The 23,531-nt window shown below is 32.4% G+C and overlaps 1 protein-coding gene across 3 annotated transcripts in view; it reads right to left on the reverse strand.

The window, feature by feature from the left end:
- Window positions 1-5,359: 5,359 nt before the first annotated feature.
- The window catches only part of LOC126881404 (solute carrier family 2, facilitated glucose transporter member 1-like), a 204,468-nt gene continuing 186,296 nt past the window's right edge, over window positions 5,360-23,531 (reverse strand). For all 3 annotated transcript variants that reach the window (XM_050645664.1, XM_050645666.1, XM_050645665.1), the window contains 2 exons: window positions 19,329-19,600; window positions 5,360-7,453 (listed from right to left, as the gene is read on the reverse strand). In XM_050645664.1, coding sequence (XP_050501621.1) covers window positions 7,321-7,453; window positions 19,329-19,600 — 405 coding nt within the window. In that variant the 3' untranslated portion in view covers window positions 5,360-7,320. The remainder of the gene's footprint in view (window positions 7,454-19,328; window positions 19,601-23,531) is intronic.

Here is a 23,531-nt window from a genome sequence, read left to right on the forward strand (position 1 = left end):
CCAGAGCGTCTTGAATTTTCTTGCTGCCTGTACCTGCTAGCAATTCTCTTAATACCAATGATTTAGACTTTTCATCATCCGTAAGGAAGGTAACGCATTCTATTTTGTGGTTCTCCTCATTGTATTTGTCTAGCAGTGCGCACGTTTCTACAATATTCTATGCTTTTAGTTTGTATAAAAATCTAATTTCGGGCCATTTTGTTTTCAGTTATGATATTTTGTTTCATAGCTCCTTCCAACATTACCTGACTTCTACTAGTTTCGATTTTTTGCACAAACTTGCTCAAAAAGGGGTCCTTATAACAAATCCACAGTGTGCCAGGCACAGGACCGGCGATAACGGGCCTGCAAGGGATGCACTGCAGGCGGGCGCCCCTGTTTGGGGCGCTTTTTTTCTGCTGGTGTTATGCATAATACTAAAATAGAAAAATTAATTGTTTTTTAGTGTGGTTTAAATTCGTCATAATGCCCTAATCAGTGTTTGTTAGTGTTGTATATCACACATGTAAAATATACAAAAATATGCAATGCCGCATAGAATTCTTACCATGTAGTAATATAATTTATTGGTCAAAGATATTATATTTCAACCAAGCAACTTTGCTCTAAATGAGAATGCTTTGTTTATTTTCTTCAAATTTCTTGCAAGTTGTTACAGTCCATTCAGTTTACATATTCCCAACTGTAAACAAACGCGCATGGTAGCTAAACAGGGTCGTCCTGAAGTGTATCTTAAAAGCCAACACGCTACCTACAATTTGAATTTGCACACTGACCAGTTTGGACCTGTAAAATGAGAATCCGCCTCGTTTATGGCAATAAATTAGATTTAATAGCCTCTTGACGAATGAGCGGGCGAATAGTAACACGTGCGTTTGTTTATAGTTGGGAATTTGCTATGTGAATGCGGTGTAAGTTTTGTATCAGCAGTTATGAGAGGAAATGAATGATTTCTAGTAAAATAAACACGATTGTGATACTTTTTTTTGCCGCCTGTGTAATTTAAGTATTATGTACTTATTAATAGGTAATTAAAGTTTGCTTTAGAGATTTTTAGATTTAGATTTAGTATTATTTCATGTGATTATACCTATACTAATACAGAATAGTTTGTCAGTTGTACTCTGCAGTTAAAGAATCTAGTGTTGCATTCAATTAATATAAAATTACTGAATATATATAAAAATACTGAATAAAAATGGTATACATTTTTATTTTATAGTCGTATTACTCCGTAGAGTAACTAGGTGCATTTTTACATTGGAACTTTACCAGCTGCAGACGGGGGATGTGAATTGCATAGTGTAGAATTCCTTCCCTCTCGTCTTCACTGCAGCATCCATTTGACTTGCAAATTGTAGAAGTCTTGGAGGTGTCACCAGGAAAGTGGACCAATAAGTTTTCAATTTAAAAATCTTTTAGTAATATTTTTAATATTTTCAATATTAATATTTTACTATTATGATTGAAAACTACGTCGTCTTTCAATGCCAGATGGCGCTAGCCACCTACTATCATCACTTCAGTTGCAATGGGTGGGAAAACCTCTCGATGCGAATCAGTTAAAATATGGAGAACAGTGCCTACGTTCTTTCCGATGAAGGCTCCAATAAGAGCCGAAAATCGCGATTCAAGGGACTGGACTGCACTCCGTATTCTAATTGAAAAGTAAGATTGTTTTGCATTCGCATTGCAACTGAATAAAAATGGTATACATTTTTATTTTATAGTCGTATTACTCCGTAGAGTAACTAGGTGCATTTTTACATTGGAACTTTACCAGCTGCAGACGGGGGATGTGAATTGCATAGTGTAGAATTCCTTCCCTCTCGTCTTCACTGCAGCATCCATTTGACTTGCAAATTGTAGAAGTCTTGGAGGTGTCACCAGGAAAGTGGACCAATAAGTTTTCAATTTAAAAATCTTTTAGTAATATTTTTAATATTTTCAATATTAATATTTTACTATTATGATTGAAAACTACTTCGTCTTTCAATGCCAGATGGCGCTAGCCACCTACTATCATCACTTCAGTTGCAATGGGTGGGAAAACCTCTCGATGCGAATCAGTTAAAATATGGAGAACAGTGCCTACGTTCTTTCCGATGAAGGCTCCAATAAGAGCCGAAAATCGCGATTCAAGGGACTGGACTGCACTCCGTATTCTAATTGAAAAGTAAGATTGTTTTGCCTTCGCATTGCAACTGAATAAAAATGGTATACATTTTTATTTTATAGTCGTATTACTCCGTAGAGTAACTAGGTGCATTTTTCCGTTGGAACTTTACCAGCTGCAGACGGGGGATGTGAATTGCATAGTGTAGAATTCCTTCCCTCTCGTCTTCACTGCAGCATCCATTTGACTTGCAAATTGTAGAAGTCTTGGAGGTGTCACCAGGAAAGTGTACCAATAAGTTTTCAATTTAAAAATCTTTTAGTAATATTTTTAATATTTTCAATATTAATATTTTACTATTAGGATTGAAAACTACTTCGTCTTTCAATGCCAGATGGCGCTAGCCACCTACTATCATCACTTCAGTTGCAATGGGTGGGAAAACCTCTCTATGCGAATCAGTTAAAATATGGAGAACAGTGCCTACGTTCTTTCCGATGAAGGCTCCAATAAGAGCCGAAAATCGCGATTCAAGGGACTGGACTGGACTCCGTATTCTAATTGAAAAGTAAGATTGTTTTACCTTCGCATTGCAACTGAATAAAAATGGTATACATTTTTATTTTAATATAAAATTATATTTGTTAAGTACTCAGTACTATTATTAAATTACGGTTTCACATTACTGCAGAAACATAATCTTAGTTCAAAAATGACAGAAACAATCTTAGTTCTCTTAGCCAATTTCTTAAAAAAATTAAAATGAAATTATTCTGTCAGATCATGCGGATCCAATAAAACTGTAACCGAATTTTATTTACCGGGGACATTTGCGGATAGGGGAACACCGACTAAGTCGATGCCTCTCTGCCTGGAACACACATTTTTAGGACACAAGTCCAAAATCAAGTCATTAATATGGAGAAAAGCTCTTCTAGCTACCCCTAAAATCAGAGGTGTAACCAGGATGATCCTAAGGGGGAGGTTACATCTATTTGAAGGTCTCTGGTCAGTATGGAATAATAATGGTGTTAGCGTATAGAGCTCAAAGTACATTCAAAAGGGGGGAGGGTTATAACCCCCAAAACCACCCCCTGGTTACGCCTATGCCTGAAATCAGGTGGTTTAACCACATAAAGTAATACAGAGGATGTCCCATTACCCAGGGCATCCAAGGAAACATTCAGTACAAAGCCTCCTCATTCGTTATGTACTGCGATGTGGTGGGGTGGTGTTATAGCTTGGGGGTCAGATAGATACCACTCCAGGTTAAGGGCGGTCAGATAGGTAGGTCAGTGACCGGTTTGATCTTCGGAAATGTGGGTCTCACTGTTCCATTAAAACACACATAATATCCCCAAGGCTGGGGTTGTACGAGTATCTGCATGGGCGCACATGCAGGCACGCTGTGAGGGAGGCCGTGCCACCCCCTAGCTTTTCAGGTGCTTTAAACTATATATAGTCATCGTCATTGTCATGAACTAATTGTCATTGTCATACAAAATGTAATGTGCAGCATCTTCACGTCTGGCCCCACCCTAAAAATTTTTATATGAGCGCCCATAAGAATGTGTGTGTGTGTGTGTTTGGGGGGGGGGGGGGCGCCTGTGCTAGTTTTGCAGGCGGGCACCTTATACCCTAGCGCCGGCACTGGCCAGGTAGAACCGTGGTCGAAATTTTGTTTAAACAATTTTTTTAAACAAATTCACAAAAAACATTTTTCATTTCTGACAATTTTTTTAGATCATTTGGGTCATGTGGAGCAAAAAAGGTCTGTTCTGATTTTTCTCTAAAGATTGTTGTTGAGTTATACGCGATTTAAAAATGCGAAAATGACAATTTTCAAGGCTGAATGAATAACTCACTTAAAAATTATTATTATGAAAGTCAGAAAGTGACCAAATGAAAGTTTTAAACCCCCCCCCCCCCCCCTACAAGATTCTGAAGAAATTTTTATCATTATTTTATTACTAAGCTGTTATTTTAAGCTGTAAGTGCGAGTGAGATCATTGGGCGGTCGGAATGGTGCATCTCTTTCGCACTCACCATTGACGGCCGCCTAATACGCACTTAGCGCTCATTTGTAATAATTAGAAACAACCGCTTAGTAATACAATGACACAAATTTCTTCAGGATCTTGTAGGGGGGACTTTAATCCTTTGATATGGTCACTTCCTGACTTTCATAATAATAATTTTTAACCGAGTTTAAGCATTGAAAATGGCCAATTTCGAGTTGTTCAAGATAACTCGACAACAATCAATTTTAGAGAAAATACTAATTCTGAAAAAGTGAATTCAGACTCATTTTTTTCTTTTACATTTTCTAGGGTATCTATTTCACATTCTGTCTTAGTTGGATGTTTTCTTCATTTGAGACAACTTCCTTTTCTGTTCCTTTTCGTAGTAGTATCTTTTGTATTATTTTCCTCTATTTTCTCGGATTAGTGTTCGTTTACATGCAATGTGAACATCACATTCGATTGATGGAACATGCAAGCATATTTGACAAATGCGTGCGGGCATATTATGTAATACATATATACTAAAATGTGCATTTGTAATAAAATATTGGTAAAAATGTTATCGCTAACATTTTAAACAATACCTCTGTATAGTTCTCTATAATTGCCACGAAAGGATCTCTCTCTTCAATCCTGACCCCCGGAAGGAAGTGTAGTGGTCGACGTGATGTGTACTATCCGTCTCCAAAGATCTCTGTCTCTGGTCATTTCTTTTAACTCATGCATAGGTCTTTTGCATATGCCTGTAATTTGATGGATCCATCGTGTTGGGGATCTTCCTTGTGATCTTCGACCTTCCACCTTTCCTTGTATAATGAGATGACTCTTTCCATGTTTTCTGTGTATGCTCTCATAACATGTCCAAATTATTTTAATTGTTGGAAATGGATTTTACTGGAGAGTAGTTGTCAAATTTTTAGCTGTCTTAAAATTGAATTATTTGTCTTACGGTCGGTCCAAGGAATTCGTAACATTCATCTCCAATAGAACATTTCAGTGGCGTCTATCTTTCATTTTCCGATTTTCTCAGGGCCCAAGATTCACATCCGTAGGTCAATATTTAGATTATTAAGCATTATTGACTAGTTGATCAACCTCATTTTTAACACTCTTGAAATTTGATAGTCCTTCCGTATTGTGGTCATTTTTGCTGTGGTAACTTTTGCTAGGAAAGCGACGAAAGGATAAATCAGCCTAAAATTGAGCATAAAAATAGAAATAAAAACAAAGTCAATTTATTTTGTATTAACTTCATTACTGTAAATACGATACAAAACATCTTACGATTACCAGTCGTTAAATACGGTCGCTTGTATGTAAGCGAGAATTGTTTTAAAATTGTAAAAGATTATAAATAGAAAATACTTTGAGTAAAATAAAATAAGAGAAGACAGTTTTTAGAGAAGCTTTGTATAAGGGAATGCCTTTCACATACACAGTAAGCGCCACGCTACTTGACACACGGGTAACTTACTTCTAGGCTTGGGCTAATCCAGCCCGTTCTCACCTGTGACTTTCATGTTTGTCATGTCATATGACGTATAAAACTATTCAAAATCATTGATTTTCCATACAAAAAATACATTGATTAATAGTATTGTTATTCTTCTTTAAAAAAACTTTATTCAAACACCAACAATATTACAATAGGTACTGTATAACTTTTGCAAGTTTAATGACAACTATAAACTTCAGATAAAACTGTTGTATAAACTGTCAAATTTCTATGTTTATATTGGTTTCTGTTCTAGACATCACTAGACATAAAAGTAAACAGTGCAACAAGGGAAAAGTCCATGACTGTATTAGCTAAATGTACCTGTGTGCCTAGTAGAGTGGGGGTTACTGTGTATTTTAAATAATAAAATAGAACTATATGGGGCAAAATTGTATGGTGGAAATTGACATTCTCTGCAAGTAATTTAGATACTTGACTTTGTAGATATTACAACAGTGTGTATTACATTATATGTATTTCATTTTTTACAATAGAGAAACAATAAAGCGACAAAAAGTGTAATTACGTTTGAAAGAGCTAGAATTGAATTTTCTAATAAGGCAGGACAGGAAACAAAAAACCGGTCACAGCTACTTTTTTAATAATAAATAGGCTAAGATAGTATACAAAACAACAGAGAGAGGGAGAGAGCTAAACATGTAATTAATACTTTTGGTTGTTAATTTTTTCCACGATTCCTCGCTAGTCACGATTTAATTTTGTGCATTGTACATTTTTCTTTGTATTTGATTGTATCACACAATATTTGTAGCATTTTCAACATTTGTGCTTTTTGAAATTAGTTATTAACCTTTATTCTGGGTTCTATATTGTCCGCAGTGTAACTGATTCAGCTGATTTTCAGAAGTGAGGTGAAGAAGTAAGCTTCTTATCGCTCGGTATGATGTTTTTCAGGGCCCGAAACCCTATTTAACGTTATTCGAAAAGTCAAGCCGCGTGCAGTAACCTTGTTGTATACAGTAATATATTTTGTTATAACAACTCTAGAACGATTGGATCGATTTGGCTAATTTTGATTTTAAAATATGTGTATGAAATAAAATAAATTAAATAACAAAATAAAATTAAATTAAAGAAAAATAAAATAAAATTAGGTAAACTTGAATAATAAAACTAATAAATTTAAATAAAAAAATATGAAATTAAATCAAATTGAATCGGGTTGAATCGAATCGAAAAGAATCGAATCTAAGCCGATCGAATAAAATAAAATTTCATTAACCTTGCATAGAGTAATATTGCGCTATAAGAAGTATTCACTTCTGTCGGTACTCCCCAAGTGGCGCGCTCTTTGCCATACTTTGTGTTTAAATTTGCCATACTTATTATTCATAAAATGATATAGAGTCAGCTGTAGGTATACTGGTAACAATATAGAATCGAAGAAATAGTAGATAAAAAGATATTTTTAACAGGTGCGTTTTAACATATTTACTGAAAGAACACTGTTTTTATATAATTTGCATATTTATCAAGAACCTATGTATATCTGTAACGGTGTATATTCAACAAGATTGCCTCCACAGAATCCTACATGTACAAACATTTCATCTCATATTATCTCTCAGTATCTAAGCCACTGGTTCTATGTAAAAATGGAAGCTTGAATATTAAGTACACTTAGAGTCAACCTATAAGTGTATGACTTTTTACAACATATATCAAACATTCCCACTGGTATTCATTCTTTGGTTTTCAGGTACATTTCTTTGTAACGGTTGAGATGATAAACCTTGGTTGCATAACTCAACGACTTCTGTTATGTCTTTGCCTCTCGTTTCGGGAAGATAGAATCTAAAAAATAATACCTTATGTCAAATATTATGGAAATATGAAGCAGATTAAATATTTTAAAATAAATAAATAAATAAATATACAAGTACCTAATCTAATTTAAAAATACTATTTTTTAAATATGATTATATATCAGCTTGCCATTAATTTGTCCCTTTTCTTTATGGGCACTAGATGAGATGGCGCCTGATATCTTTTATTATAAAATATCTAAGAACGCTAGTCAAGTAGAAATAGACTTTCTACTTTAATAAAGTATAAAAATAATATGTAAATAATATACGAAAACGAATAGTCTAGTCACACCTCGTCCAACTTGCCATTCTGTGGCACGTGTTTAGCTCAGACAGAACTTGCTTGAAAGACGATTCCTAAAAGATATTTATTTCGTATATCGGAGCTGAATACACAACAATGCAGTCATTCACAGACTAGTGCAATCTGAACTAGAAGCAACCTACTAGCACAGTATATAGAGGTTCCACTAGCTAGGTGCTACTACCTTGACATTAATATTGTTACGACAATTCCGTGGATGTATACAGAGTGATTGATTAGTAGGGTAAAGCTCAATAGCTCCGCTGTAGTAATAGATAGCAATACAAGTTAATAACAAAAATTTTAGCCACCTTTGAGCTTCACATTACAAAATTAGTTAGAATGTTACAGGGTGTTCGATAACACAGTGGATAAACTAACTTATGTTTTTTTTTTAAATGGAACACCCTATATTTTATTTTATATTTGAAATCCTGTTAACTTCTCCATCACAAAAATATAAAGGTTTGTAATGTTATACAGGGTATTTACAAAGTTATAACCAATTTTGTATGAAAATCGTAACAAGTTCAACTCCCTGTATAAATAAAAATAAGCACAACAGCAATGGTCTATTAATGTCATATTTTTTTATTTATTGTCAAAATTTTTAAGAATTATTGATATTGCTAATTTTCTTTATATCAAATAAAGGGTGAGTCAAAACGCAAGTACATTATTTTCTCAGTAGTTAAATGGAACACCCTGTATTTTATATCATTATTGAAAAGTAACATTAACGTACTTTAATTTTTATATAACATTCCCTATGCCCAAATTTATTAGTTTTCGAGATATTTTCATTTTTCAGAGCAAATTATTTTAGGTGTTTAAATTTATCTAAAGTTCAAGTAAGCCATGATTATGACTGAATTGACGATTATCAATCCGGTTATCAATGTAACACTGTAGCAAATAAAGAAATAAAAATAATTAATTAGTAATACATTTTACAAACAAAAACACAACCACTACATGCAACATTTTTGAAACAATTAAAAACTATCTTTTTATGTAAATGCAACAAATAAACAAAGAAAATTAGTAATAAATTTTACAAAAAAGCACACAAACACAAAATACAATATTTTGAGAGGACAATTAAACACTACTTTTGTATGTAAATGTAACAATGTAACAAATAAAGAACGAAACATAATTTATCAGTAATACATTTTGCAAAAAAACATGTTTGAAAAAATTAGAAGCTACTTTTAATAAAATATTTTTAATATTTAATTACATAAGGTGTTCAAAATTATCTCCTAACACATTTATGTATGCCTAAAAACGATCATTGAATGAGCTACTTACTCTACGGAGCATTTGTAAATTAACACATCGAAATACACTTTGTATTCTATTTTTCATCTCATCCCTTGTTGTTGGAGGTATTTTATAAACTTCATTATTAACGTAACCCCAAAAAAATCAGTCCAGTTTATTAAATTCTGGTGATTTGGGTGGCCACGCAACTGGTCCATTGAAAAATGAAAATATCTCGAAAACTAATAAATTTAGACATAGGGAATGTTATCTAAAAATTAAAGTACGGTAATGGTACGTTTCAATAGTGATATAAAATACAGGGTGTTCCATTTAAAATTACTGAGAAAATAATGTACTTGCGTTTTGACTCACCCTGTATTTGATATAAAGAAACTTAGCAATATCGACCATTCTTGAAAATTTTGACAATACGTTAAAAAATATGGCATTAATAAACCATTGTTGTTTTGCTTATTTTTATTTATACAGGGAGTTGAACTTGTTACGATTTTCATATAAAATTGGTTATAACTTTGTAAATACCCTGTATAACATAACAAACCTTTATATTTTTGTGATGGAGAAGTTAAAAGGATTTCGAATTTAAAATAAAATATAGGGTGTTCCATTTAAACATAAAAACATAAGTTTGTTCCATAAAAACATAAGTTTGCTAAAGATGAAACAAGGATTTATAAAAAAATAAAAAATTTCTACGACCAACTGAAGCCGAGATAATTGTTTTTTTTTCTTAAATCGTAGTGCCTTTATTTATAACAATTAAGAAATTATTTTAAAGTCATTGACTAAAGAAAGACTTATATTATCTTAAAATAATAATTATTATAAAATATAATTACATTTAATTATTAAAAATTATTTTTAAAATCGGTGCTTTTGCAAACGGCCGAATTTTGCAAATCCGCGCTCTCGGAAAATTTTTACGTAACTTGTATTAAATTTTGACAGAAAACAATTTAATAATATTACCATTATAATATACAGTCTATTTACCACTGTATTTGTTTTTCTTGATAAACTTTTATATGTGAAATTTCATTTCTGAAGAAATAATATTACAAAAATGATACATATATATGTATATGAATTATATAACTATATTTTTAATTTTCTCATTGTTATATAAATATAATAATAATAATGTTACTTCTTACTATAATATACAATATAAAACTTTTTCTTCTTGTAGTGACTATTGGTTTTGGATTTCACATATAAAAGTTTATCAAGAAAAACAAATAGAGTGGTAAATAGACTGTATATTATAATGGTAATATTATTTAATTGTTTTCTGTGAAAATTTAATACAAGTTACGTAAAAATTTTCCGATCGCGCGGATTTGAAGCGAGCCGGGCGATTTGAAAAATTCGGCCGCTTGCAAAAGCACCGATTTTAAAAATAAATTTTTAATAATTAAATGTAATCATATTTTATAATAATTTTTATTTTAAGATAATATAAGTCTTTCTTTAGTCAATGACTTTAAAATAATTTCTTAATTGTTATAAATAAAGGACTACGATTTAAGAAATAAAAACAATTATCTCGGCTTCAGTTGGTTGTAGAAAATTTTTATTTTTTTATAAATCTTTGATTCGTCTTCAGCAACAATAATCTGTAAGTTAGAAACTCATTGGATGTACAGGGCCGCTTCAGCTCTAAATGTTTATAACGAAATTTGCCCCCTTATTTTCAAACCCAAAAATTATCTCGGCTTAAGTTGGTCGTAGAAATTTTTTATTTTTTTATAAATCTTCGTTTCATCTTTAGCAACAATAATCTGTAAGTTAGAAACTCATAGGATGTACAGGGCCGCTTCAGCTCTAAATGTTTATAACGAAATTTGCCCCCTTATTTTCAAACCCAAAAATTAGAGGTTTAAAAATGTTTTACGCATTTATTTACATCAGAATATAAAAATATAACTCTTTAGAAGGAGATTGCATGTTTCACCAACTCTCTACGATATTTTTTCAGAAAGTTATAGCCTTCGACATTTGACCTCTTGAGATAAACAATTTATAATATCTAAGGAACAAATTCGTTAATCTGGCTTTACAATTTTTTTTATGTTTGGAATTGAAAGATCTTCATTTTAAAGCTTTAAAAAATAAAAAAAAATATTTGTACAATAAATAATGCAATTGTAAAAAACGGCCATTTTGGACCTTTCGCAGGCTGTTTGCAATAACCAATTAACGAAATTAAACTTACCATACCTCAAATTGTAGGTTTTTTAATTTACTACAACTTTCTATTAAAAAGTTTTTTTTTTTAAATCAATATCCCAAGCTGCAAATTTAAAAATCATTAAAAATTGCAAATTTGACAAATGAAAATCGCAATAAAAAAAGCGCACAATATTTTTGGTTACATTTTAGTAGAAGTTATTTCTGGCATCGTTCTTTACAACACCTGATAGATTTCAAAAATTCCTGAATTATATCCTGAAATCGACCTATTTTTCACCCACAGCCTGGGGTACTAGAAGTAAACCCAAGGTAGTTCATATCGAGAGATTAGCCCCATATCATGGAACTGATCCACCCTGTTGGCTTCAACCAGACCCTAATAGACCAGTTATTCGAGACGAATAACTATAAAGGAGGGAGCAGTGTTACGACAATTCCGTGGATTGATCCCACATAGAAAAAGTCCATTGACGTGAAAGAAGAAGTAGTCACCTACGAGAATTTTCTAGATGTCATGGAATAACCCAGAAATGTCTGGTGACGTCTAGAACGTCAGAAAATCTATATATCCATATGTGTTTGACATTTTAATAACAGTTGTACTTCAGATTTAGAAGTCGACAGTTGTCAGTTTGTTAAAGTTTGTAATACTGTATTGGATTTTGAATAAAGGTATTTGAAAGAAGTTGTAACAATATGTTCCCTTTCTTTAAGGGCACTAGATGGCGCCTGATATTTATTATAAAATATCTGTGAACTTTAATCAAAGTATAAAAATAATTCGTAAATAACATACGGTCGGCTGCTTTGTGCACTTTCAGTTAGGGCTTCCAATCCCGGAATACCGAGATCTCGGTATTGCGGGATCCCGCGTCAATTTCCAATCCCGCATGATGCGGGATCCGCAGGATTTGCGAGACTGAAAAAAGCATACATTCGACCTCTCTCCAGCGCTATCGCTCGGCGACTTTCGTAAATTGTGATGCTTTAGTAAATCTAAAAATATCTTGAAGCCGGTAAAACTTGCTGTCGAACTCCTTTGCCGTCAAGATGCCAATCTCACTACTGCTGAAGCTACGCTCAAATTTATGATCAAGAAACTAGAAGATAATCATTCAACGTTAGCTTCAGAATTAGTTTTGTCTTTGCGCCGACGTATTTTACAACAACGTAGAAATGTGACCGCACCACCGATTTATCACGCGTAGTGTGACGAAGAGGTTGAGAGCAATGATGATGAAGCGGCTGATCAAGTAAGAAACGTCAATGTAGAGTTTCCGTCATGGGATTCCGATCTTGATCTTAGATTACAACAAAAGTTAGAGTTAACTTTATAGTCAACATGTAATGTACTTTGCCCATCACTATAACGAACTAATAGGTACACGAGTCCATTATAAACAAAATCACTCTATGAATCTGAGATTTACATATCTCTTCTGAGATTTACATATTATAAAGCTTTAAAAGGAATACCGCCGACAAGTGTGGAAGCCTAAAGGGCATTTTCTGTTGGTGGCTATATTGCCTCTAAAATACGCAGTCGTTTAGCAGACGACAGTTTGGATATGTTGTGTTTCCTTCGCAATAATTTTGAATTGAAAACTCTAGCTAAATAATAGTAACCTATAGCTAAGTAATATAACAATTAAATAAGTGAAGTAAACTATGTAAATTTTCAGTTAAAAATGTGTTTTTTATTGTTGATTTATAAAACTTGGTGTATTTTTGGAAGAAGGTATATTTTTTGTTATTTCAATATTTGTTACTGTTTTTTTATGAAGCATAAACGGTGTAATTTGATTAATTCATTGTTTTATTTGCCTTGTATAAATATGAGTATTTCCAATATGTGGGATCTTGCAAATACCGAGATCCCGCGGGATTGAAAATTGGTAGTCCCGCAAATACCGAGATTGAACTCAGGCTGCGGGATTGGAAGCCCTACTTTCAGTTCTCTTCTATGGCTATTTTTATTTCCTCCGTTGTTGGTTCATTGGTGGTAATTCTTCTTTTTATTCTCGTAGCACTGCCACCCGGAGTGAGTCTTGGCTTGTTGGCTAGTTGCACAACTCGCTTTCATCTCGAACGGTCGTCCATGATAGTTGGATCAGTGGGTAGCCCATTGTTCTTTTAAATCTGACCACATATTATCTCTCCATCGCATTCGTGGACGTCTTAAGGGACTTCTTTCTGTCGGCGCTTCCTCACAGATTAACCTGGCAAGGCGGTTATTAGGCAATCTATAGACATGGCCAGTCTATCTTATAGTCCAGGAACCGAAGCTTTTTACCTCGCAATTTTTACAGAATGGATCGATGTGCTTGAAAATTTGAGAATAAGTAGTGGATAGTCCAAGGATCAAAATCTATATGACGACGAAAGGCGCTTTTACCATGGGGGTGGTTGCCACCCCATCTTGGGGAGGGAAATTTTTTATTATATTTTGACCGCAAAAGTTGATAAAAACATTCATTTTAAGCAAAAAATGTTCTATAATTTTTTTTTGATAAAATTAATATTTTTCGATTTATTCGCTATCGAAAGTGTTAGTTTTATATCGAAAAAATCAATGTTTTTCGATATTATACTCATTTACGATTCACTCAATTTTTGCCGAAGAAAAATTTTTTTCAAACCAAGTTAACTTACATGATTAAGCTTCCAATTGGATTTCTCTTTTTTTTTTTTCAAAAAAATATATTGATTTTTTAACCGTAACTTTTTTATTTTTTATCCTAGAAAGTTTGGTAAAAAAAGAATTTTGTAGGTTTCTACAAGATCTATAAAGACTATCCACTACTTGTATTCTCAAATTTTGAAGCAAATCGATCTATTCTGTAAAACATGCGAGGTTTTGTCCTATTTTAAGCTTCATTACTTGGACTATTATACATTGCGATTTAATCTCTTGGAGTACGTTACTAGCCCTACACATCTGTTTGATAACGGCATTTGTTCTCATTCGGTATTGGTTACTATTCGGGGCATGATAAAGTCGAAAAATTCTAATGAGGATTTTTCTCTTAAAACATATTTTTGTTTTCAAACATCAAGCATCAATAAAAGTTTTCTTTCAATTAGGCCAGGAACCGAAGCTTTTCACCTCGCAATTTTTACAGAATGGATCGATTTGCTTGAAAATTAGAGAATAAGTACTGGATAGTCCAAGGATCAAAATATACAGGGTGTAAAAAATACAGGTCATAAATTAAATCACATATTCTGGGACCAAAAATAGTTCGAATGAACCTAACTTACCTTAGTACAAATATGCACATAAAAAAAGTTACAGCCCTTTGAAGTTACAAAATGAAAATCGATTTTTTCGAATATCTCGAAAACTATTAGAGATTTTTTATTGAAAATGGGCATGTGGCATTCTTATGACAGGAACATCTTAAAGAAAAATTATAGTGTAATTTGCGAATCCCATAAAAATCTTATGGGGGTTTTGTTCCCTTTAACCCCCCCAAACTTTTGTGTACGTTCCAATTAAATTATTATTGTGGTACCATTAGGTAAATTCAATATTTTTAAAACTTTTTTGCATTTTAGTATTTTTTCGATAAGGCAGTTTTTATCGAGTTGCGGCTTCTTTTTTACTATGTTTACATCAAAATTTTATGGGGGATTTGTTCCTTTAAACCCTCCAAATGTTTGTGTATGTTCCAACTAAACTCTTTCTGCGGTACCATTAGATAAACACAGTGTTTTTAAAACTTTTTTGCCTCTTTGTAGTTTTTCGATAAAGCACCTTTTATCGAGATGTGGCTTCTTTTTTAATATGGTTCAAAATATACCTAAAAATGTAAATCATAAATAAATGTTCATATTATTACCTATTTAGGCTCCATAATCGTACTTAACCATATACAAGTATGTGGTGGATTTGACAAATATTCAAAATATCTCGATAAAAACTGACTTTTCGAAAAAGTACTAAGAGGCAAAAAAGTTTTAAAAACATTGTACTTAACTAATGGTACCACAATAATAATTTAACTGGAACGTACACAAAAGTTTGGGGGGGTTTAAAGGGACAAACCCCCCATAAAATTTTTATGGGGAATAAAAATTTTACTATAATTTTTTTAAAATATCATACTGCCATAAAATGCCACATGCCCATTTTCAATAAAAAATCTCTAATAGTTTTAGATATATTAGAAAAAATCGATTTTCATTTTGTAACTTCAAGGGCTGTAACTTTTTTCTGTGCATATTTGTACTAAGGTAAGTTAGGTTCAATCGAACTATTTTTGGTCCCAAAATATGTGATTACATTTATGACCCGTATTTTTGTTACACCCTGTATATGATGCCGAAAGGCGCTTTTACCGGGGTGGAAATTTTTTATTATATTTTGACCGCAAAAGTTGATAAAAACATTCATTCTTAGCAAAACATGTTGTATACATTTTTTTGATAAAGTTAATAGTTTTCGATTTATTCGCTATCGAAAGTGTTAGTTTCATATCGAAAAAATCAATGTTTTTCGATTGATATACTCATTTACGATTCACTCAATTTTTGCCGTAGAAAAAATGTTTTCAAACCAAGTTCTTGGGAATTCAATAACCTACAATTTTATATTAAATTAAAACATTTTTTCGTATCTATGATGCTAATATTTTTATTCTGAAGAAAATGGCATTTTATACCAATCTACAAAAATTCGTTATTCGCATTTAACTCCAGTTTTTTAAAAACTAATCATTCTAAGACAGTCAAACTTTTACAACCTATTTTTAATACATAAATAAATAAGAATGAATAAGGCCAATGACACAGCTAACTGACATTATTATGCTTCCAATTTGATTTTTCCTTTTTTTTACAAAAAAATGGGTATATTGATTTTTTAACCGTAACTTTTTTATTTTTTATCTCAGAAATTTGGTAAAAAACAATTTTGTAGGTCTTTACAAGATCTATAAGCCTATTAATATTAAATCTTTTTAAAATCATCAGTCGCAAAACGAGGTGACTTTGAAAGGGGGAGTAAAGGTGGTTTTTAATGTTATTACAAGTTTTAATTGTCAGTAGCTCACTCAATTTTTGCCGTAGAAAAAATTTTTGCAAACCAGGTTCTTGAGAACTAAATAGGCTACAATTTCATATTGAAAAATTTTTTCGTATCTCTGATGCTAATCTTGCTATTCTGAAGAAAAGGCCATTTTCTTCCAAACTACAAAAATTCGTTATTCGCTTTTAACTCCATTTTTTTTAAAGTAATTATTCTAAGCCGGTGCCAAACTTCTAGAACCTATTAATAATACATAAATAAAAAAAACTAAATAAGGTCAATGACTACTTTTAATTAGGGTGGTGATTAGGGGATTGCTTCCGATCACTTTTTCGCTGAAAAAATAGGGACTGATATTCTTTTCATTATAAGTCACTTAATTTTTGAACTAGAGACTTTTTTTTATTTCTGGAGATAAATATTTTTAAATACTTTAAATTAGTTTGAACAAGTTGTCCTCGAAAAATTCATAGTTTTCCCGTCTTTTGACTTTGAAACTACAATATTTAGCATTTGACGAAGAAGAGCCAACATATAATAAAGTATAGCTCGATTACTATTGGTCTTAAAGAAAATAAAAAAAAAAGGTTTTGTTTATTTTTTCAAAAGTTATACACACACCGGCAAAATTACCCGAACACCTTAAAAATTTGACATGTTTGATGTCTCGAATTTCCTAAATCTGTTGTCCGATTTGAGTGATCTTTTAGTATGTTATAGCCTTATTAGTTAAGAATATCGGTGTAATAATATTGTTGCTATACAGGTAAATGTCATTTTATACCGGATGTTACAATAATACTGTATTTTTTTTCTTAAAGTTCGGAACACCCTGTACAATATTCTAGCACATATAAAATATTAAAATTAAAACCCGATTGTAGATTTGGGCTTTCTTAACATTTTCTTTTTTGATTCATTTGCTTATATTGGAAAATAAAAAAGTTATGTGCTTTAACAACTAGTGATGTTTTTATCAATAAATGCTGATAGTAGGGGATGAAAGTATGTTAAAATTGCAGTTACTCGAGCGTTATGGGGACCTATTGAATTGTGAAGAGTGGGTGCTAAAACCAAAAAAAGTTAAGTTAAGTTTTCCATAAAGTATGGGACTCTCCATTTTTTAATTTAATTTTCCATTTCCACCAATCGTTTTTCCGATTATAGCGCCATCTATCCATAACTAGAAAAAATGTTGCGAATAAAAGTTGCTTATTTTTACGTCAAGGATCCAAATCTGCAATAAAAATTGGGCGCTCCTATTTAAGATTTTAAAGTAACCCCCCACCCCACCTCCGTGGGGGGTCGTGTTTGGTGCTATTCGGTAGATTTTTGAAAAATATTGAATAGGTGTATTTTGCAGTTTTACGATCTGACGTTCATTTCGCAAAATATCGCAGGGTTCGTATTTAAAATTTTTAATTTACCCCTCTCTGTGGGGTGTCACGAGCCCCCACGGAGGTGGGGTGGGGGGATTTAATTTAAAATCTTAAATAGGAGCCCCCAATTTTTATTTCAGATTTGGATTATTTACGTAAAAATAAGCAACTTTTATTCGACACATTTTTTCAATTGCAGATTTGGATTCTTTACGTAAAAATAAGCAACTTTTATTCGACACATTTTTTCGAATTATGGATAGATAGCGCTATAATCGGAGAAAAATTATTGTTTCAAATGGAAAATTAAATTAAAAAATGAAAAGTCCTACACTTTATGGAAAACTTAACTTAATCTTTTTCTGATTTTAGCACATACTCTTCACAATCCAATAGGTCCCCATAACGCTCGACTAACTGCAAATTTAGTATACTTTCCTCCCCTACTATGAGGATTTATTGATGAAAAACATGGATAGTTGTTAACGCACATAACTTTTTTATTATCCCACATAAGTAAATGAATCAAAAAGGAAAATGTTAAGAAAGCCTAAGTCTACAATCGAGTATTAATTTTAATATTTTACATATGCTAGAATATTCCGCAGGGTGTTCCAAACTTTAAGAAAAAAACACAGGATGATTGGTACACCCGGTATAAAATGATATTTACCTGTCTAGCAACAATATTATTACAACGATATTCTTAAATAATAAGGCTATAACATACTAAAAGAATCACTCAAATCGGACCAGTGGTTTAGGAAATTCGAGACATCAAACATGTCCCATTTTTAAGGTGTTCGGCTAATTTTGCCGGTGTGTGTATTTTTGTTAAGTAAAGTTGTTTTTATAAATCGAAAACTTTTGGAGTTATTAGCAGAAAACTTATTAAAAACATTGATTTTTTCGATATAAAACTAACACTTTCGATAGCGAATAAATCTAAAACTATCAATTTTATTAACATAATGTATAGAACGTTTTTTGCTTAGAATGAACGTTTTTACGAACTTTTGCGATTAAAATATAATAAAAAATTTCCACCCACGAGATGGGGTGGCAACCACCCCCATGGTAAAAGCGCCTTTTGGCATGATTTTGATCCTTGGACTATCCACTACCTATTCTCAAATTTTCAAGCAAATCGATCCATTCTGTAAAAATTGCGAAGTTTTGTCCTATTTTAAGTTTCATTACTTGGACTAAATTACTTTTGTCAGCGTTCCCGTCTCACACCCTTGCATGAATACCAGTCTAATCACTGTTTTATATATTCTCATTTTTGATGTTCGTGTTAGGCTCTTAAATTTAATAGTGTCGTGGAAGCTATACATACATACCTATCTATTTGCTGCTTGAATTCTACCTTTTATCTCTTTCGTGATATCGTTATTTGCGGTGATTGTCGCTCCGAGATATTTAAAACTTTCCACTCTTTCAAAGCTGTATGGGTGTATTGTGACATTTTGCCCTATTCTATCTCGTCTGTTTTGTCTGTTAATGCACATACATTTGGTGTTCTCTTCATTTACCCTTAAACCAGTTTTTTGGCTCTACCTGGCTTCTTCGGTAATTCATAAACAATAAAATTTATTTTTACCTTATACATTATTTTTTATATTCTTCTTATACTGTACTTACTGTACTTTTATATTGTACTTACCTAGTGAAGAGGAACAATCCAAGAGCAACTAGTGCGAAAATGAAAAACGACGCCGCTCCCAGGTAGGTCTGCATCAAAGGAAATGTAAGACCTACTATGAAATTACCGCCCCAACTAGACATACTTCCTAACGCCATGGCACTTGGTCTCGGACCGACTTCGAACAATTCTGAACCTATGAAGTATGGAATTGGTCCTAACCCAAATCCATAACATAGAACATATCCCTGTACTCCTATTATGCTTAAGTAAGGCACCCATGAATAGGAATCCTAAAAGATACAAATTTCAACGGTTAGACTAATGTAATTCATTATCTCAAACAAAAATAGTAAAGTGTTGCCAGTTATTAGGATTAATGTTTTATTGTTTAATAAAAATTTGACACATTTATTTATTACTAACAATCATGTTACCCGGGTAGCGGGTAGATATTCGTTTAAGTTCCCGGTAGAAGATAGATTTACTTCAGTAATGTGATCCTGCCCATGTGAGCCATAATTATCTCTCCATTTCCTGATACCTGAAAGAAATTAGGTCCTAGACCTATTCTCCCACCTAATTACCAAATTTTCCCTTCCCATATCCTACTCTGTCAGACAGCAGCAGTACCAAGATAGAGCGAAATGGAAATGATGCTGTATCGGTCTATTATTGGATACTCGAAGTTTTAGTTGAGAAAGTTTTAATAGAGATTGCTCAAAACAGAGAAGAGTGGAAGCATGTTGTCGAGTCGGCTAAAACCCACGAAGGGTTGTAACACCACGGAGTAAGTAAGTAAAGCTAACAGGCGTGCGGTGAAATTTGAAACAGGGGAAGCAATTTATAAAAAATTGTAAAAACACCTATTTATAATGTACCTAATTCAATTCTTCCACCTGAACGAAAGTCTCGGTCATAAAAATTCTTAAACCTATTTTCCATTCGTTGGCATACTTGATCTAAAATCTGATAGTATTATAGAATATAATAGTCGGCGGTAGCACTATTGGACACTTCCAACATTATCAGTGCGTATGCGTTTCCATTTAGGCTCAAGACTTCTTGCCATCATATTATTCCAACATTTTTCAAAGCCATCTCTCCCTTTTTGTTAATAACATCTTTAAATTCGCTAATCTTTTTTACACAGAAACCAATCTCGTTTATCTTGCATTGCAATACATTAAATAAATTATCTGAGAATGTAAATATTTCTGAAAAAAGCAAAGTTAAAAAACTCCAAAAATCCTCTCGAGCTATTTATGGTTTCTGTATCACACTTTTCACATTTTCGTCATTCTCCAAAACCCTAATACATATATTTATATAAATATTTAGTATTTATAATATAAATAAATGTATTATATTTATTTATATAAATAATTAAATAAAATCAATCTTCATAATTCCACAAAATCAGTCGAAGAAGCCCGTCATTGTCAAATGCTGGTAAACCCCATCTAAATTCACGAAAACAGCTTCTTGTATGCAGTTGACAAAATTGCTTATCTTATAAACGATAGATATGCCCGAAATTTGAACTCGCCACTCTACGTGTAAATAACCCCGGTGATTTTCATAGGCTGAGGAGAAGCAAATTTGAAATCAGATTATCTGCCGACATGACTCCGAATACCAACGTAGAAATACGGAACGAAAGCTAGAAATACAGCATGCAGCGCTGCTTTTAGAGTATTTCATTGCTTTGTTATTTACTGTATGACAAAAATAGAGTACAATACGTTTGTCTTTTCTTATTACTTACTGCTTGTATTACATAATTAAATCCTCTCGTATGCAACTTAAAATCCTGCTTCAGCTTATGTGTTCAATTTTTTTTTAAATAATCTCAGTTACTCAGTTGGTACGGTATTACCTACGGAAACCAAGGGAAGCAATGCTTCCCTTGTTTCCATGGACCGCACGCCCCTGAAAGCTAAGGACACATTATTAACACGTGTCGTGTTAACACGCATTAACACGTGTCATAGAAATATCTATTACATTATTTTAAATAGATCTACACACATTATTGTGATGTGTCGTCAGAAACCGATAACACGATTTAACACGTCTTAACGCGTGTTTTCAATATCTAACGTGGTTAGATTTTCGTCAGAGTGTTACACTGTGTTAAAACATCGAGACAGCGCCGGGAGTTTGTTTACGTATTTTATAAGTACATTTTATATGTTTAAATATGGAGGAACAATTAGCAGAACATGATATTCACCACATTAGTGTCTACGTTCGTTTATTGTTTGAACCCAGTACTCTCTACATTCATATCGTAGCATAAGTAATGCCGCAGAAACAGATTTCACTAGTTTAAGAACATCAAAATGTCAGCATAACAGACGTTTTGCAACACAGATATGTGTCCGGCTTATCTGATATGTCGCATTCTGACGTGTCGTGTTGACACGTTTTAACACGACACGTGTTAATAATGTGTCCTAGCTTAAGAAGTTTTACAGGCCTTTGCGATGGAGAAAGCCACGGGAAACCACTCCGTTATTGGGTGAGTCTATTTCAAATTGGTTAAAGAAATAAAATTCAGACTTACTCACAATATGTTTTATTGAATCAAAAGGACGACCGAACCCGTTTCGGACACTACAATTTACTATCCATCTTCAGGTTGTTCTGAAGCTATTTCCTTGTGGCATTTTTATGATTAATTATTTATATGGGAAATAAGCCACAATTAAAATGAAAAAAATAATTTTATTAACGTTTCGACGCCCAAATCGGGTGCCGTTGTCAAAATACAAAATATTACTAAAATAAACTAAAGTGTTGTTGCTAAGCAAAAAAAAATTCTTCTAATAATTTATTTAATCTCACTCATTTATATTGGCAATTCAGACATATATTATACATTTTAATGTAGAAGACTTTAAAATGATATTGCCAATATTTATGAGTTGCGTTCCTGGGACGACTTACTGAAAGATAGTTCATTCGATTACATGAAATTAACCCCAACTCAAGAATATCCGTCATAAAAAATTATAGCATGTGATATGTCTTTAAAAAGACAACCAAATGCAACGACAGTAAAATTCTCGCGCTAGAGACTTCATAGTAAATCACAAGGGAAAACCAGGAAAAACCCTGTGATACTATCCCGACATCGTAAGTATTTGGTCTTACATTAATTTACTCTCAAAAAATAATACCAAATTCTGACATGTAACATGTTTAAATTATAAATATTATTAATAATACTAGATATATAAGTAATACTAAAATATAAAATATGTACTAGCTCGATATTATTGACTTACTAATCTTGGTATTTTCTTTCTATTGACTTCCTCTTTCAGTATGGGTAACCACATCCTACTGCATTCTACCGAGGAATTTGCGACACAATTGGTTTCATTTAGCATAATTAGAGCCGCTTCTTTGATTTTTCTCTTTTTACTATCTGATTCTTTCAGGACTATACTTGAATCTCTCCACTGAACTCTATGTTCATTATCCCATGCGTGTTGACATATTTGAGATCTCTCAAATTCTCTATTTTTAATATAAGATTGATGTTCACTTATTCTAACGTCTAATGGTCTTGATGTCTCACCTAAATAAAATTGTTCGCATTCACAAGGTATTTTATAAATGCAATTTTTTGTTCTTTCTTGATCATTGTTAGGTTTAGTTTTAGATAGAATAGATCTCAATGTGTTTGTTGTTTTGAATGTTGTTGAAATGTTGAATTTATTTCCTATTGTTTTAAGTTTCTCGGATAGTCCTTTTATATATGGTATTGATATTTTCCTCGTATTATTTCTGGTGAATGTTGTAGGATCCCGTTCTAAGTTGTTCTGTTCCATTCGATCCAATCTTGACAATTCCTTATTTATAAACGATAAAGGATAATCATTTTTTAATAAAACAGATGTTAAAGTAGAAATAAAGCAGAAAAACAATTGTTAACATCTGTTTTATTAAAAAATGATTATCCTTTATCGTTTATAAATAAGGAATTGTCAAGATTGGATCGAATGGAACAGAACAACTTAGAACGGGATCCTACAACATTCACCAGAAATAATACGAGGAAAATATCAATACCATATATAAAAGGACTATCCGAGAAACTTAAAACAATAGGAAATAAATTCAACATTTCAACAACATTCAAAACAACAAACACATTGAGATCTATTCTATCTAAAACTAAACCTAACAATGAACAAGAAATAACAAAGAATT

This window comes from Diabrotica virgifera, chromosome 3 (assembly GCF_917563875.1).
Source record: "Diabrotica virgifera virgifera chromosome 3, PGI_DIABVI_V3a".
Lineage (NCBI taxonomy): Eukaryota > Metazoa > Arthropoda > Insecta > Coleoptera > Chrysomelidae > Diabrotica > Diabrotica virgifera.